Source organism: Artemia franciscana, chromosome 11 (genome assembly GCF_032884065.1).
Source record: "Artemia franciscana chromosome 11, ASM3288406v1, whole genome shotgun sequence".
In the NCBI taxonomy this organism is placed as follows: Eukaryota; Metazoa; Arthropoda; class Branchiopoda; order Anostraca; family Artemiidae; genus Artemia; species Artemia franciscana.
This window is the reverse complement of record NC_088873.1, coordinates 591,728-608,647: the sequence shown is the minus strand read 5'-3', so window position 1 is coordinate 608,647 and position 16,920 is coordinate 591,728. Positions and strand designations below refer to the sequence as shown.

At 33.9% G+C, this 16,920-nt stretch overlaps 1 protein-coding gene across 2 annotated transcripts in view; it reads left to right on the top strand.

Annotated features, from left to right (window-relative positions):
• The window catches only part of LOC136032652 (pancreatic triacylglycerol lipase-like), a 73,137-nt gene that overhangs the window by 37,123 nt on the left and 19,094 nt on the right, over nt 1–16,920 (top strand). Inside the window, exons 5-8 of one of the 2 annotated variants that reach the window (XM_065712937.1) lie at nt 570–716; nt 1,342–1,567; nt 6,169–6,407; nt 12,512–12,644. In XM_065712937.1, coding sequence (XP_065569009.1) covers nt 570–716; nt 1,342–1,567; nt 6,169–6,407; nt 12,512–12,644 — 745 coding nt within the window. Of the gene's footprint in view, nt 1–569; nt 717–1,341; nt 1,568–6,147; nt 6,408–12,511; nt 12,645–16,920 lie in introns of both variants that reach the window. The other variant, XM_065712936.1, reaches the window with a different exon arrangement.

Here is a 16,920-nt window from a genome sequence, read left to right as displayed (position 1 = left end):
TAATTTATGTGTGGAGAGCCAAAATCAAACATGCATTAATTCAAAAACGTTCAGAAATTACAAAAAAACTAGTTTTTTTAACTGAAAGTAAGGAGCGACATTAAAACTTAAAACGAACAGAAATTACTCCGTATATGAAATGGGTTGTCCCCTCCGCAATCCCTCGCTCTTTACGCTAAAGTTTGACTCTTTGCCACAATTCTGCTTTTTAAAACAATTAAATACTTTAGCGTAAAGAGCAAGGGATTGCGGAGGGGACTCCGCAGTCGTTTTGCATACAAAAATTAGGACACTTAAATAATTTTCGTAATTAACGGATGAAGAAGTTACTTTCTAGAAATTTTTATGAGAGTTTTACCCACTTGAATATTGTAATTTTCCACTGGCCCTTCTCTGGAACTCAATATTTTGTTTTCAAATACTTATTTGAAATTCAATTTTTACTTCGTATTTTTTACATATTTACTTATTTTGCTTATTTTACCATTTTTTATATTATTTACTTATATTATTATTTTTACTTATTATTTTACCATTTTTAAATTCCATGAATACTTATTTAATTCTAGGAGATGGCAATTGCTCTTCTTGGACATGGTGATTATAATGCTATAATCGTTGACTGGGGAGGAGGATCTTTGCCCCTTTACACTCAAGCAACGGCTAACACACGACTTGTTGGCTTGGAAATTGCTTTTATGATACGAACAATGATCGTAAGTATCCTTTGGGTTAAAGCTTAAATTTTAGTTTTAGTTTTAAATCTAGGTTAAGCCTCAATATGAACTAACGAGTTTTTCCAAAGTAAGTGGAGAGAGGATGGTAAAGTAACATTTGTACGATAGTACGACTTGCAAGACAAAGTACCAAGGACATCAACATAAAAATAATTTCTGCCCCTTGGACCAATCTTAAGCCTATTCATAACTACAAACCAAGATTTTTAAGACTTTTCATTTGGTTGTTAGTTAATTATAAATTTTACAGGGGAGCATCACATTAGTGTCAGCGTTGCCACGTTGAAACGCTAAAATAAATCAGCCAAAATTATAAGTTAAACCTGATAGCGCTTCTGTTTTGTAAACAGTAAAAATTAACAATCTGTTGATTTTTAAAGGGAACTAAATAAGGTTTCACCTTCTTAACCTGTTTATTGTCGTATGTTTGGGTCAAACTGCATAACTGAGAAACGAGGAAAATTCATTAAAAGTTGATTTCCTATTACATCCATTTTTTTTTTAAATATAGATGGTTGCGTAAGTTTCTACTTAAACAATTAAATCCATGAGATTTTATTTTTGTTGTTTTTGGTACTTTAATCTGGTTTATATGTTTCTATAGGAACAATTCGGTGCAAGGGCAGAAGACTTCCATCTCATTGGTCATAGTCTAGGCTCTCATACTGCCGGCTACGCGGGTGAGCAGATCCCTGGTCTTGGAAGAATAACTGGGCTTGATCCCGCTGAGCCGTATTTCCAATATATGCCAGCTTTCGTGCGTCTTGATGAAACTGATGCTCAGTTTGTTGATGCAATACACACCGATGCTAAGTCTATACTCTTACTTGGTAAGTGTTAACCTTTGCATTCAAGTCTTAGCTTTCACGTTGTCCATCTCTGTAGCTTCTTATGTGACTGTTATTGATGCTTTAGTACTGGGTATTAGTGTTTTTGTTCTTATTATTGGTCATTTCTTTTGCTAATGCTCAATATTCGTCAGTAGTGTAGGTTGGCTCGTCAAATATCATGCTACCTCTGCGTTTTTTTAAACAGGGCCTTTCGGTAATTTTTTTAATTGAATGAGCTGTTCCTGGGAATTTTTTTTTTCACTTTACCTTAATCACCTTAATCCGTTTGAGAGTTTTAAGATACTCTGGACCTGTAGTGCTCTTAAGTCGATGACACCCAGTCGAACATCCACTGCCTATTCTACCACTCCGTGTCAAGTTGGTGTTTGAAATACTGGATGGGAGGAGCGCTGATAGTAGAGTCCTTCAATTCATTCCAGTGGCTTACTACTCTTCTTTAAAAGTACATTTGACAGATTCTTGATTTGGAGCTTAATCTTGGTATTCTCTTTGAGTGTCCTCTTATGAGATAATGGTTGTTACTGTTGCTACCCATGGAAATGGTGGAGTTTTCCTTTTGGAGTTTATAAGTCAGCATCATATCACTACGCATGCGTCTGTAGACAGGGGTAGATAGCTTGGTTTGCTTGAGGTGGTCCTCACATGAGGCTTATTTTAGGCTTTTCCCGCATTTCGTTGCTCGCCTCTGAACATTTTAGATGAGTCTTACATTTTGCCGGTAAGAGGGACCAGTCAAGCACATACCAAGACCAAGATGGGGTCTAACAAGAACCTTAAAAAGTTTTTTAAATATTTTTGCCTCTCCGCTACAGATGGTCCTTTTTAATAGGCCAAGGATGGAATTTGTTCGGGAAGCAACATGCTGGACATGGCTATGGAACCTCAATCTTGTTCAATGATGACACCGTTGTTACCTTCCCCTTCTTTTTCACTAGATTGTCCCTTGTTTTAGTGACTGAATTTAAAATTGAGTAAGTAACCATTGGGTTATTAGGTCCAAGGTACAAAATACAGAATTTGCTTGTGTTGAATTGGAGAAGCCAGTTATGAGTCTAATCCTATAGCCTGTCTAGAATATGTTGGATTTTTGTAGGTTAGCAATACCAATGCCAAAAAAAAATGCATATTGTTATTAATATGATTGGAAATGTTGTTGATATACATCACGAGAAGGTTTGGGCCTAGTATAGTTTCCTGTGGCACCCCAATCATTACTATAGTCTCATCAAAGTAGATTGGCTGGCCACCTGTCTAAAATAAACATATTTTCTGCTTGGTGATTAGTGAGGAAGTTCATTAGCCAGTCTGTCAGGGATGAATTGATACCGGCAGCAGACAATTTGGAGCGCAGTCAACTGTGGGGCACCTTGTCAGTAGCCTTGGCAAGTTCTAGCAGCAGTAGGTCAATTAATGTCCTTTGGAATCGTATTTTATACGATTCCAATAAGTCTGTTTCGATTGGTTTTACAGACTTGAATCCATGCTGCTTAGGTGACATATTCTTATTTGTGGCCAAATGTTTGAAAATTAAATCATTGACTATGTGTTCAAGCATCTTAACCAGTTAGGCTAATAGGTCGATAATTCTCAGGCTTGGTGCAGTCACCTTTTTTGATTACCGAGGTTATTTTGGCTACTTTCCAGCCTTCTGGGAGTTCTCTAGAGCCAAGTGATTGAATTATTTGTTTTATTGGAAATAAAAACTGTGGGCTCAAAGGGCCATTGGCATCCATATTCTGTCAATGCACTGTTTTCATGTGGTTTAGGTTGAAAGGACTGTTTGCTAATAGCGGGTTAAAGTTTCAGCGTATACCGACGTTTCTGAGTTTTCTCGAATTATGTCTTCATTTCAATATTCAGTCTTGTGGATGTGATTGACCAGATGGTTTTCCGATTCAATTTACCAAATATATTTTACACCTCTTTTTTCCTATTCAGAAAACCATCAGTATTAACGTTAAAGAAGAAATCCCAACTAAAAACCCTTTGCTTAGGGTTTTTTTTTCTATATTTGCTTTTTTTATTAGTCCTCTCTAAGTGAAGTGGATACCATGTGTGAAGCTTCCTGTGTAACTGTTGTTAAATCTCGGGATGTGCATATTTTTTGTTGTTCACTCAACTTTTTGGAGAGGGGAAGAGTACTAAAACCTTGATAACTTTCTTCTAGAAAAACAATCATATTGACCGCTATCATTAAATTCCAAAAACATTTAGAACAAAGGACAAAAGGTAGGACATAGGACAGGGTAAAGGACACAAGGCAGTAGACAATGCTTATCCTTTGTAAAAGATGAATACTAATTTAATTAATTCAGGAAAGAACAATTTTGAAAAAAACTATTATTAAATTATTTTATGACCTAAGGGAAAAATTATATTACAAATGTTTCAGCACCATAGGAAAAAAATGGGTAAATATATGCTGCAGTGTTAAATTACCAATAACATACATTTTTTCCTAAGATGTCCTTCGAAAATGCTAATTTCAATATTATATCTACTGCCATTTCAACCTGCCCCTTTTTACAAGACTTTAGTTTGCTTTCTGGTTCATCCATCAAAACCAATGAATAAGCACTGAACGTCAAGTTTCAATTATACTTTTCTGTTGCTCTCTAAATGACACTAAATGTTAGCTTTTTATGTAAAATAGAGAGACCCATTTGATGATGTAAGGAATAAAGAGGACTGATGATCAAAGGATTGTAGTGGAAGTGGCGATTTCGAGGGAAAGTGTACAAAAGGAGACGGATCAGTGTGTAGAACTATACAAGTCTGATAGCGTAGAGACTGTAGTAACCAGAATGTTTGATTTACTTTATGATGTGTGATAAGGGTCGGTTAATGATAAACGAAAATTAGCTATGAAAAATGTAGTTTGTTAGGTGAAGAATTTCTGGATGTTCATGCAACATTGGCTGAGGCCTTTCATTTAACCAAGAATAGCTATGAAGAACCTGGTAGAAATTCAGGCAATAATACCAGAAAAGTATAGGAAAATATTCGGAGAAAAGTGAAAAATTCCCCGTGAAGGACAAATCAGCCTAAATTCTACAACAGGAAACTTAGTCAGAGAAATAAGGCAAGAACAGGGAGGAGTTATCATTTTCAGGGGCATGGATGGATCTAAGTAGGACCCAAGTGGGCATCACCCTTCTGTAAAATTATTAGAAGCTGAAAGAACCCGTAACGGGTGAAGAAGTACGGGGTGGCCTAAATAAAATGAAACGACAGTCTACCATAGGCTTGGGTGGCATAACAGCGATGATTTGGAGGTGGGGCTGTGCCCTGAAACTGACACTGTACCTCATGTCAGTGGTTTTGTATTGGCTATGAGGAAGAAAGAATGTCGAGTAAGCTCGACTAATGAGTCGAGCATGACTAAGGAATGTCGAACACATCAATAGAAAATTATATTTGTTAAAGTGGACGGAAATAAACATGAAAATTACAGATACATTCATTTTGGGAATTTTATAGGCAAATTGTTTGCTAGGATAATGAATAATAAATTAGTAACTTAGTTGAATAAGAATGAAATAGTAGCGGCATATGATTGTGGCTTTAGGAAGGGATACAGTATTATTGATTAAGTTTTTTGCACCCCTTGAGGTACAAAAAATATTTTAGGGGGAGGGAGTGTTTTAAGAAAATTAAATAATTTGCTGAATATTAAAAATAGTACCTTTGCTCCAATTTGGTAAAACATTCAAATAGAAGAAATAGATCTTGTCAAAGGTTCAAAATGATCGACCCCTGGTGAAAGACTTGGAATCTCTAGTTAGCTTCAAGACAGTAAAACAGACCGGAATAGTTATTTTACTTTTCCTGTTAAATTATTTCAGTAGTTACCCAAAGTGATAAGAAAAACCAATGATTGTGCGTGGGAATTGGAGGGGGTGGGTACTTTCTTCATTGAAGCTTAGCGTTTATATTCTATTGCTGAATATCAGCAAACTTAGTACAACTCAGTAATATGTCATAGCAGAGCTAAAAAAAAATGTTCAGATAAATGGCTTTAGTTTTGTTATTAACCCAGAGCTTTAGAAACATAGGTCATCAGATCACTCAAACATACCTTTCAAGATACAAGATGGTATTTGATAGAATTGCATTTGACCTTTTAACCAACATTTGACAAATTTGTAGACAATTGTTAAGTCAAATTTTTTTAATTTTATTCAATTTTTTCTTTAATTTTTATAGTAATTTCACTAACGGTACATAATTGAATTAATTAATAATTTTTCTTAATTATAGGCCTATATAGTTCACCAGGATAATAAGCTGTATAAGTAAAATATTTGTCAGATCACTTAAACGCACTTTCAGGATGCCGAATGGTTTTCAAACATTGTTTTTTTTTTTTTTAAATTGTTTTTTTATTACTAATATTCAAACCATTTTCGATTCAATTCCAAGTTAATTTTTTTCTAGTTTAATTTTTATTATATTTGTAATTATTTCCTTCTTAATGCCATATAAGAGAATGTCAAGGAATCTTTTATATGTGTATTATTGATCTAAATCATAAGCTTTAGAAATCAAAAATTTGTCAGATCGCTTAAACGTACTTTCAGGATACGGAATGGTGCAACCCGTTGGGCACGTCGATTTCTACCCAAACAGTGGGCGACAACAACCTGGTTGCAGCCTGGTAGATATACCATTGACATTAATTGAAGAGGGGCTATATGATGCTGGTAGGGATTTTGTTGCGTGCAACCATGATAGGTCAATTGAGTTCTTCAACAATAGCATACTCACCGGCTGCTCATTTGTTGGCTATGAGTGTCCTGACTACGATAGCTACTTAAAGGTAATTTTAATTGAGCCTCGTTTTAATTTGCCATTTTATGATGAAATTTGGAAATGGTGGTACATTGAAGGTTTGACCAAAGACTTATGTAAAAACACCGTCATTATTATTTACCAACACTGCGGTTATTTGATAAACTTTCCCTAAAAAGGGCAAAGAAAGACATGGCCATTCTCGTCACTGCAAAAGAAAATGGGCGACATATAAGAGCTATGGGAGGGCAGGAACTGCAAACGTCTTGGGTCACTAACAGTGCAGTGTTTGGTGACTTCACTAAAAAACTAATAAGCTTAAACAAAATTGGATAGTTGACATAATTACATCTGCAACACAAAAGGACTAAATCTACTACTGCTGACAACTCGCTGCAACATTAAGCCGCTTTAGGCTAACAGAGCTACACACACTCCTCTTCTATCCTGATACATTCAAAGCCTTCCTCTTTACAATTTCCCAAAAGCTGCAATTTCTTTTAAATCGTTGCTTACGATATCCTCCCAACCTATTTGGGGACGAGCTGCTTATCGTTTGGTCCTAGACAGTTGGCTGACAAGGACAATCCTTGGAAACTTGTCCTCCTTTATCCACGGAACGTGTCCTAACCATCTTATCCTTTCTCTCATTATAGCCTTAGAAAGCAGGATTGAATCAAATTTTTCGTACAGCTTACTGTTAGAGATACGGTCAGTCACTTGGGTACCCAAAACAATCCGTTGGAAATTTCTCTGGAAAACATCTACCAAATCCTCCCATATTTTTTTTCAGAGCGCCAACCCTTCAGAGTCTTAATTGACTAATGTTATCACTGTAGCTTCCATTATTCTAATATTGGTCGCTGAGTCATCTTCCTATTCTTCCGAACTTTTTCTACTATGAAAAAATGCCCTGGGTCTTGGCTATTCTACTTTTAACATCTTCTCTGCAACCATCATCTTTAATAACAATACTTCCTAAGTAAGTGAAGATATCCACTTGATCGATCTTCTCGTTACCCAATATCTAATCTTTGCTATCATGTATTCTTAGTCTTAGTAATTTAGACTTCTTGACATTGGTTTTCAAACGTATTTGTGCATCCTGAACTCGTAAAACCTCTAAAGGTTTATTCATATTGCTAACACTTTCATCCAGGAAATTTAAATCATCAGCATAATCTAATTTAGAGAGAGTTCTACTTCCCCATTTGATTTCTCCCATTGCATTTGCTGTATTCCTTAGGAAGAAATCCATCACAATGATCCACATAAATGGTGATGGAACTCAATCCTGCTCAACTCCTGATTTAATTTGAAAACTGCTACTAACCTCATTTCCTGCTTAACAATAGCAACATTTTTCCTGCTAAGCACTAATTACTTTAATGTATTTAATTATGTGCCATTTAATATGTGCCATACAAGGAAAAAAAACTTTGCTAAAGCTCTTCTAATAGCTGAATCAAACGGTTACACGTAATCCATAAAACTGAGGACTAACGGTGTTAGATGGCTCAGGCACTTCTCAATTATTAGTTTATTATTAATTTATATTTAATTTATTATTAATCTATATAGCAACAATATGGTAAGCACATCCTCTACCCTTCCTATGACCACACTGTTATCCTCTTAAAACTGTATCTGCAGCAGTACACGACCCTACGGACAAGGCAAATACTCTCAACAGCCAGTTCTCTTCTGTTTTTACTCAGGAACCTGAGAACGAAGACCACTAGCCGCGAGGAACCAATTCAGGGTCTAAGCGACTCAATAAGACCGATAGAGATCAACCATAGCGATGTTCTAAAGAAACTCAGAGAACTTAACACAAGCACAAGTCAGAGAACAAGTCCACAGGCCCAGACAATCTACATCCAAAACCGCTCAAAGAACTTGCAACGGTAATAACAGAGCCACTAGTCTACATTTACAGAAAGTCTCTTGAACTCGGTGAGCGACCCGCTATTTGGAAAAAAAGCTATTGTCGTCCCAATATCCAAAGGTGGGAAACGAGAAGACCCATCAAACTACAGACCGATAAGCCTCACTTGTATCACGTGTAAAGTACTTGAGTCTCTTATTGCAGACCACACCATAGAACACTTAAAGCGAGAAAAATACTTACCGAAAAGCAGTTTGGTTTTCTTAAAGAACGATCTGCAGAAGCCCAACTGCTTTGTGCCATAGATGATTGGAAGAAAAACATCGACAAGGGGTTCCAGATTGATCTCATATACTTGGATCTCAAGAAAGCCTTTGACAAAGTTCCCCATAAGCGTCTCGTCCAGAAGCTCAGGAAATACGGTTTCTCCTCATCCGGGTCCTCATCCAGGCTTCTTCAATGGATTACGGACTTCTTAACTGGCAGAAAGCAAGTTGTGTGCATAGAAGGTTGTCTCAGCAATACCAAAGAGAAAGCTCTTAGCGGAGTACCCCAGGGGTCAATCCTCGGCCCTCTTCTGTTTAATCTCTACATCAATGACCTAGTTGAGGGCATCGAATGTGACATCCTTCTCTACGCGGACGACACAAAGCTCTATCGTGTCATCTCGTCATGTGAAGACATTCACCACCTGCAGGTGGATCTCCAACGAATCGATGACTGGATGAAGAAGTGGATCATGGAAATCAATACCCAGAAAAGTCATATCCTCACTCTGGGTCCACAAAACTTTTCGTCCTCATACTCTCTTGGTTCTGCTGCACTCACTCTTAGTAAAGAAGAAAGAGACATAGGCATCTTAGTGGATTCTGAACTGAACTTCAGTAGCCACTATGAAGCTGTCGTCAAGAAGGCTTCCAAAGTTGCTGGTATGATCAGAAGAAACTTCTCGTGCGAGGACGACAAAATGCTTGCTACCCTCTATAAGTCCCTGGTCCGCCCGATTCTTGAGTATGGACATTGTTCTACAAGACCATACTACAACAAGGACATAGATGCTCTCGAAAATGTTCAGAGGAGGATAACTAAATTCTCTCCCAGGTTACGCTTCCTTCCCTACGAAGAGCGGCTTAGAAAGCTTGAAATCCCAACCCTCGCCTATATATTCCATCGTGGTGATCTTATTGAAATGAATAAGCTCTGCAATGGAGCCTATGATAACGTACCAGCCCAGAGAATCGTGCAGTTCAATATAAATCATCTCCGAGGACATCAGTACAAAGTGAGTACGGAACGCTTTTACAAGGACATGGGCCGATGGACTTTCGGCAACCGAGTGGTTCAGCATTGGAACAACTTACCAGAAAGAGTAATCTGCTCATAAAACCTACTGACATTTAAGAAGGAAGTTGATGAATATTATTCAAGTGACATTTTCTCCTTGTGCAAATTTAGAAGAAATGCAAATTAAGATTTTTGTTTTGTACAGGCTTAACGGCCTACCATCAAATTTGCGAATATATTTATTTATTTATTTCTAATTCTAAAAATTATCATAATACCAAGTAATTCGCTTCCTATAAAAACCAGTCTAAGATCTCTATAATCACCACACTCACTCTTTCACCTTTCTTGTGGAAGGGTCTCATTAGAGCTTTCCAAAAATCACTGGATACTTCCCCAGTTTCAAAAATCATATCACATTTTCAGTACCTTATCTATAGCCCCACAGCCACCATATTTAAAAACATACTTAAAAAACTGTCATCACCTGGGACCTTATTATTTTTAATCCTTTTAGTAATTTCACTAATTTTTCCTCATAAAGTAAATGTTCCTTCGTATCTATAGTGTCATAAATTTTTTCATTCTTTTCTATTTCTTTTCTTGTAACTCTATTTGAGCTTAGCACGATCTCAAAAATTTTCTGTCCATTTCTCTTTAACTCTTTCCCTTTCACTAGTTGTGGCCCCGTTCGTATCGTTAACTTCGTCCGTTCGTCCAGATTTACTATGCCTTCTCAGATTATTAGCATGCCAGTACAATATTTATTATTATGACGTCTGGCTGAATCTTCTAAATCTTCGGCGATTTTACCATAGACTCCACTTCACACCACCTTATTTCAAATTTTAATGCTTTCTTCACTTAATTCACTTTCCTCTTATTTCAAAAGCCGTTTCAATCCGATGAAACCTTTAAGACAATAGGACATAATTAGAAGTTATCCCAAAAGAGAGCTTTAATCAGAGTCCGCAACAAATACTTCCAATACGGTGTTTGTCCATTGGAACAATCTTCTTGAAACATCTGTCACCACCCTCTCCGTTGATGTATTTAATACTGCCATCGAAAACAGTTGGTCTACCAAACCATGGAAAACGGAATGGGACATTATTGAGTCATTAGCTTCCCATCAATTTTATGCCATTATCCCTTATTTCACTGCACAGCAGAATTTTGTTTTCAAGGATCATTATAAGGCGAAGTCACACATTTGGCTGTGGATATAGGCCTTTTCATTGAAGAAAATGACCTTTCAATGTATGCAGTAAAATTAGGAATGACACAGAAAATGCGGAGTAGTAGATGGACGTTAGGAATCATGCCTCATTCACATTTAGCCGGACTTTACATAGCCGTCTTTTGGAAAAGACTTGAAGTGACTTTCAGCCAGCCTGCTGTTGTTCAAACTCAGCCTTCACAGCGGGCTCCAATCTTACTAGATCTGAAGTATATAACCTGGTGAGTTTTTTTTTTAACACCGTCTATAGGCTCTTTAACGACATAACATTGGAGAATGTCGCTGAAACCTTTCAGACTATCTTTGTGCCTTGTGAATCAAGAATTAGAAAATGGTGAGAAAATGATGAAAAACGGGGTAAAACCTCAGAAAGCAGGGTGGGACCAGAGGCTGGCCTAAATGTGTGTCTGATTTGGACCACCGATCTGAACCACTGAAAATATAGTGTCTGGCATCGTTATTTAAAAAATTAGAAACATAGATAATTTATACAATTAATCTGTAATATTGTGGGTAAAAGGCTGATATTTTTGCAGAGACAGTTAACAAACAAATTTTTTGGGTTAAAAAATCATTTTAGGTCAAAGTCCTATCTGCAAAAGTACGCACAGTCTAGCTTACAAAAATGAGGTGATTAAGTAGGCTTGTGTATGTTAAGCTCTTATTCTTATTATTATTAATGACAGCATTCTTATTGTTTTATTCTCCCCTACACTTTAAAGTACATGAAAAAACAAGTATGCAGGAGTTCAGGATGAAAAAGATTAAAAAAAAGCGATTAGTAAAAAATAAAAAGGATTGAGATCCACTAAACTAAACTGATAGTGAAACTGATTTTTCATCTTGGTTCATTTGGCGGGACTATTCAAACTTGAAGGGTTGCGATGATAGAACACAACTATTGAATTCCATTTTAACTGACACAAAAATCAGAAATATTAAGACCAAAATATCTGAAGTGCTTTATAAAAACTTTTATGAAGTTTCATAAATATTTTATTTAAGTTTAAATATTTATTTGAAGTTTTATAAATATGCGTTCCATATCTAGGTAAATTATGCAAAATATGCGCATGTCTAAAAATATTATGTGAATTATAGCTACGGAATTATAGGTTTAATAAATGCTTTTAAGACATTCTAGCTTTCCTTTTATAATTAAAATTGAACATAATATAATATAAGGTAAAAGTTTTAATAAAGATGGATGGTGTTGAAAAAAAAGAAGCATACATATGCTAATAATATTCAACGTATATTGGCTTTTAATTCTGGAATCCTTATCAACGGAAAAAAAAAAAAAAAAAAACAAGAGATTAGATTATAGAATTAGCAATTATTAGAAAATAACGTAAAAAGTTGAGAAAAAACACTAACACTATATAAGAATGTAAAAAAAATCACATCTGGAAAAATACAATGGTTATTTTTAAACAATTTCGATGTGAATGATATGGTGATTTAGCACAAAACGATTTTTACCAGATGGGAGCTTCTTTTGTTCTTTTCTTTTTTGTATGCCATTGATATTTTTTTTTATTCGTCTTTTTATAATAGCTGTTTGCGTGTGTTATCTGTTGAAGTTAGCCTTTTCCCCCTTTTCTTTATAAAGTACTTATTTCAAGGTACTTAAATATAAGTCTAAGCTCTTCAAAATATGTTAAATAGCGCATTTTCAATCACCAATACTAATTTATCAAAAATCGATATTTTCTTGTAGGGACTTTGCTCATCGTGTGGACCAGATGATTTAAATTGTGCCAAGTTAGGCATGGATGCTGTGGACTATCCAATCAAAAACAGGAAAAATGTTCAGTTTTACTTTACTACTGACAGAGATAAACCATTTTGCAGTAAGTATCTTGAAATAAATAGTAGAATAGCACAAAAAGAGGTAGTAACTTATCCTCTAATTATTACTATTAACCTCTGCAAATGTGTATTTGAGATATGATCCCTGTACAGACAATTTAAAGTAACTAATTATGTTGTGTACATTCCGAAAAGGCTTGGTGATAAAAGGGCAACCACATAGTAATATGGCCACAGGCAGGGCAAAAATAGCTGCTTGCTGTTTCCAAAATTATTGATAATCGTAAAATTTTGGTTCCTTTTGTCTTTGATTAATCTCTTTTGATGAATTAATTGTCTCTATAACTTATAACTTTCGCTCGGATGGTCCCTCTTTTTACATTCAGCAATCACTTATACAACACAACCACCCAGTGTAAGAAAAAACAAACAAAAATGATAGAATTAAAAATTCCAATTATTTAAAAAATACGAGCATTCCATTCTGTTATTTGTAGTTAGTCTCTTTTGATGAATTAAATGTCTCAATAAGTTTCGTTCAAATCGCCCCTCTTTTTATATTCAGCAATCAATTATTCAACGTAGCCACCCGGGGTAAAAAAAAAAATAAAATGATATAAGTAAAAAATTCCAATTATTTAGAAAAACACGAGCATTCCATTCTTTTGTTTTTAATCAATCGCTTTTAATTAAATGTCTCTATAGTTTATAAGTTTCGCTCAGATATCTCTTTTTGTATTCAGTAATCACTTATTCAACGTAGCCACCCAGGGTAAAAAAATAGAAAAAAAATATGATAGAAGTAAAAAATTCCAATTATTTAGAAAATCACGAGCATTCCATTCTTTAATTTTTAATTAATTTCTTTTTATTAAATGTCTCTATCGTTTATAAGTTTCGCTCAGATGGTCTCTCCTCTTATATTCAGCCATCACTTATTCAACGTAGCCACCCAGGGTAAAAAAAAATGATAAAAAAAACAAAACATAATGATAGAAATAAAAATTTACAATTATTTAGAAAAACACGAGCATTCCATTATTTTATTTTTAATTAATCTCTTTTCATTAATCATCTTTATAGTTTATAAGTTTCGCCCAGATATCTCTTTTTGTATTCAGTAATCACTTATTCAACGTAGCCACCCAGGGTAAAAAAATAGAAAAAAAATATGATAGAAGTAAAAAGTTCCAATTATTTAGAAAATCACGAGCATTCCATTCTTTAATTTTTAATTAACTTCTTTTTATTAAATGGCTCTATAGTTTATAAGTTTCGCTCAGATGGTCTCTCCTCTTATATTCAGCCATCACTTATTCAACGTAGCCACCCAGGGTAAAAAAAATGAAAAAAAAAACAAAACATAATGATAGAAATAAAAAGTTACAATTATTTAGAAAAACACGAGCATTCCATTATTTTATTTTTAATTAATCTCTTTTCATTAATCATCTTTATAGTTTACAAGTTTCGCTCAGATATCTCTTTTTGTATTCAGTAATCACTTATTCAACGTAGCCACCCAGGGTAAAAAAATAGAAAAAAAATATGATAGAAGTAAAAAGTTCCAATTATTTAGAAAATCGCGAGCATTCCATTCTTTAATTTTTAATTTAATTTCTTTTTATTAAATGTCTCTATAGTTTATACGTTTCGCTCAGATGGTCTCTCCTCTTATATTCAGCCATCACTTATTCAACGTAGCCACCCAGGGTAAAAAAAAAAAAATGATAAAAAAAACAAAACATAACGATAGAAATAAAAAATTACAATTATTTAGAAAAACACGAGCATTCCATTATTTTATTTTTAATTAATCTCTTTTCATTAATTATCTTTATAGTTTATAAGTTTCGCTCATTTGGTCCCTCTTTTTATATTCAGCAATCACTTATTCAACGTAGCCACCCAGGGTAAAAAAAAAAATGATAGAAGTAAAAAATTCCAGTTATTTAGAAAAACACTAGTATTCCACTATTTTATTTTTAGTTAATCTCTTTCGATGAATTAAATGTCTTTATATATTATAAGTTTCACTAGGGTTCTTCTTCTTTTTATGAACAGCAATCACTTATTCAACGCAACCACCCAGTGTAAAAAAAAAACAAAAACAAAATGATACAATTAAAAATTTAAACCGTTTAAAGAAAACAGGAGCATTCCATTCTTTTATTTTTAGTTAATCTCTTTTGATGAATTAAATGTCTCTATAGTTCATATGTTTCGTTCAAATATATTCTCTTCTTATATTCAGCAATCACATATTCAACGCAACCACCCAGTGTAAAAAAAAAACAAAAAACAAAATGATACAATTAAAAATTCATATTATTTGAAAAAACAGGAGCATTCTATTCTTTTATTTTTAGTTAATCTCTTTTGATGAACTAAATGTCTCTATAGGTTACAAGTTTTGTTTGGATGGTCCAATGGATGGTAAAAAAAAATAAAAAAAAATATTTTTGTTAACCCAGGGTAGAGAAAACGAAAAAGGAAATGAGTAGAAAAAACAAAATAAAATGATAGAATTAAATAATTCCAACTATTTAAAAAAAGCACGAGCGTTCCATTATTTTATTTTTAGTTAGTTCTTTTGATGAATTAAATGTCTGTATAGTTTATAAGGTTTGTTTGGATTTTATCTCGTTTTACATTTAGCAATCCCTCATTCAACGCAAACACACAGAGTAAAAAAAAATTATAATTGAAATTTTTCAACTATTTAAAAAAACAAGTATTCCATTGTTTTATTTTTTAGTTAATCTTTTTTGATGAATTAAATGTCTCTATAGTTCATAAGTTTCGTTTGGATGTTACTTTTTTATATTCATCAATCACTTATTCAACACAACCACCCAGGGCGAAAAAAACAAAATGATAAAATTAAAAAAATCCTATTGTAAAAAAAAACACAAGAATTGCATCCTTTTATTTTTATTTAATATCTTTTGGTGAATTAAATGCCTTTATAGTTTAAAAGTTCCGTTCAGATGGTTCCTCTTTTTAAATTCAGCAATCACTTATTCAAAGCAACCACCCAGGGTAAAAAAAACAACAACAAAAACATAGAATTAAAAATTTCAATCATCAAAAAACACACGAGCTTTTCATTCTTTATTTATAGTCAATCATTTTTGACAAATTAAATGTATCTTTAGTTTATAAGTTTCGTTCGTATGGTCCCTTTTTTTATATTCAGCAATCATTTGTTCGACGCAAACACCCAGGGTAAAGAAAAAACAACAACAAAATGATAGAATTAAAAATTCTAATTATATAAAAAAAACAAGAGCATTCCATTGTTGTATTTTTAGTTAATCTCCCTTGATGAATTAAATGTCTCTATAGTTTATAAGTTTCGCTCATATGGTCCCTCTTTCTATATTCAGTAATCGCTTATTCAAATTAAACACCCAGGGTGAAGAAAAATGATAGAATTAAAAATTCCAATCATTAAAAAACACACGAGCATTCCATTCTTTATTTTTAGTTAATCATATCTGACAAATTAAATGTCTCTATAGTTTATAAGTTTTGTTCAGATGCGCCCTCTTTTGATATTCAGCAATCATTTGTTCAACGCAAAAACCCAGGGTATAAAAAAACAACAAAATGATAGAAATAAAAAATTCCAATTATTAAAAAAAAACATTCCATTCTTCTACCTTTAGTTAATCTCTTTTGATGAATTAAATGCCTCTATAGATTATAAGTTTATTTTGGATGCTCCCTCTTCTTATGTACAGCAATCACTCATTCAACGCAACCACCCAGTATAAAAAAAGGATACAATTAAAATTTCAAATTTCTTAAAAAAACAGGAGTATTCCATTCTTTTACTTTTAGTTAATCTCTTTTGACGAATTAAACGTCTCTATAGCTTATAAGTTTCTTTCGGATGGTCCCTATTTTTATATTCAGCAATTACTTATTCAACGCCACCACCCAGGGTAAAAAATATTCACCTCCCTCAAACGATTTCTCTTGCAATAATTCCCCTTTGTCCAACCGACAATGCAGACGCAAAAGCACACAGCTCGGCCCAATTATCTAAAAGAGGACACGCCAAGAACCGAGTACTTGAGGAAGAGCTTTACTGAAAAGATTTCCAAGCAGTTTTATAACTCTAAGAAAATGCCTTGAGGAAGACCCAGGAAACTAAAATGTTTAATTGTTATAAATAATAATTCGTTGAAACAAGAAGAAATTTTTGTCCAGCCACCTGAACAATTAAACGTGATAAGACGAAATGAACAACCCAAACAACTTAAATTTACAGCGGCTTAAAATGAATAACCTGGACCATCAAATAAAACT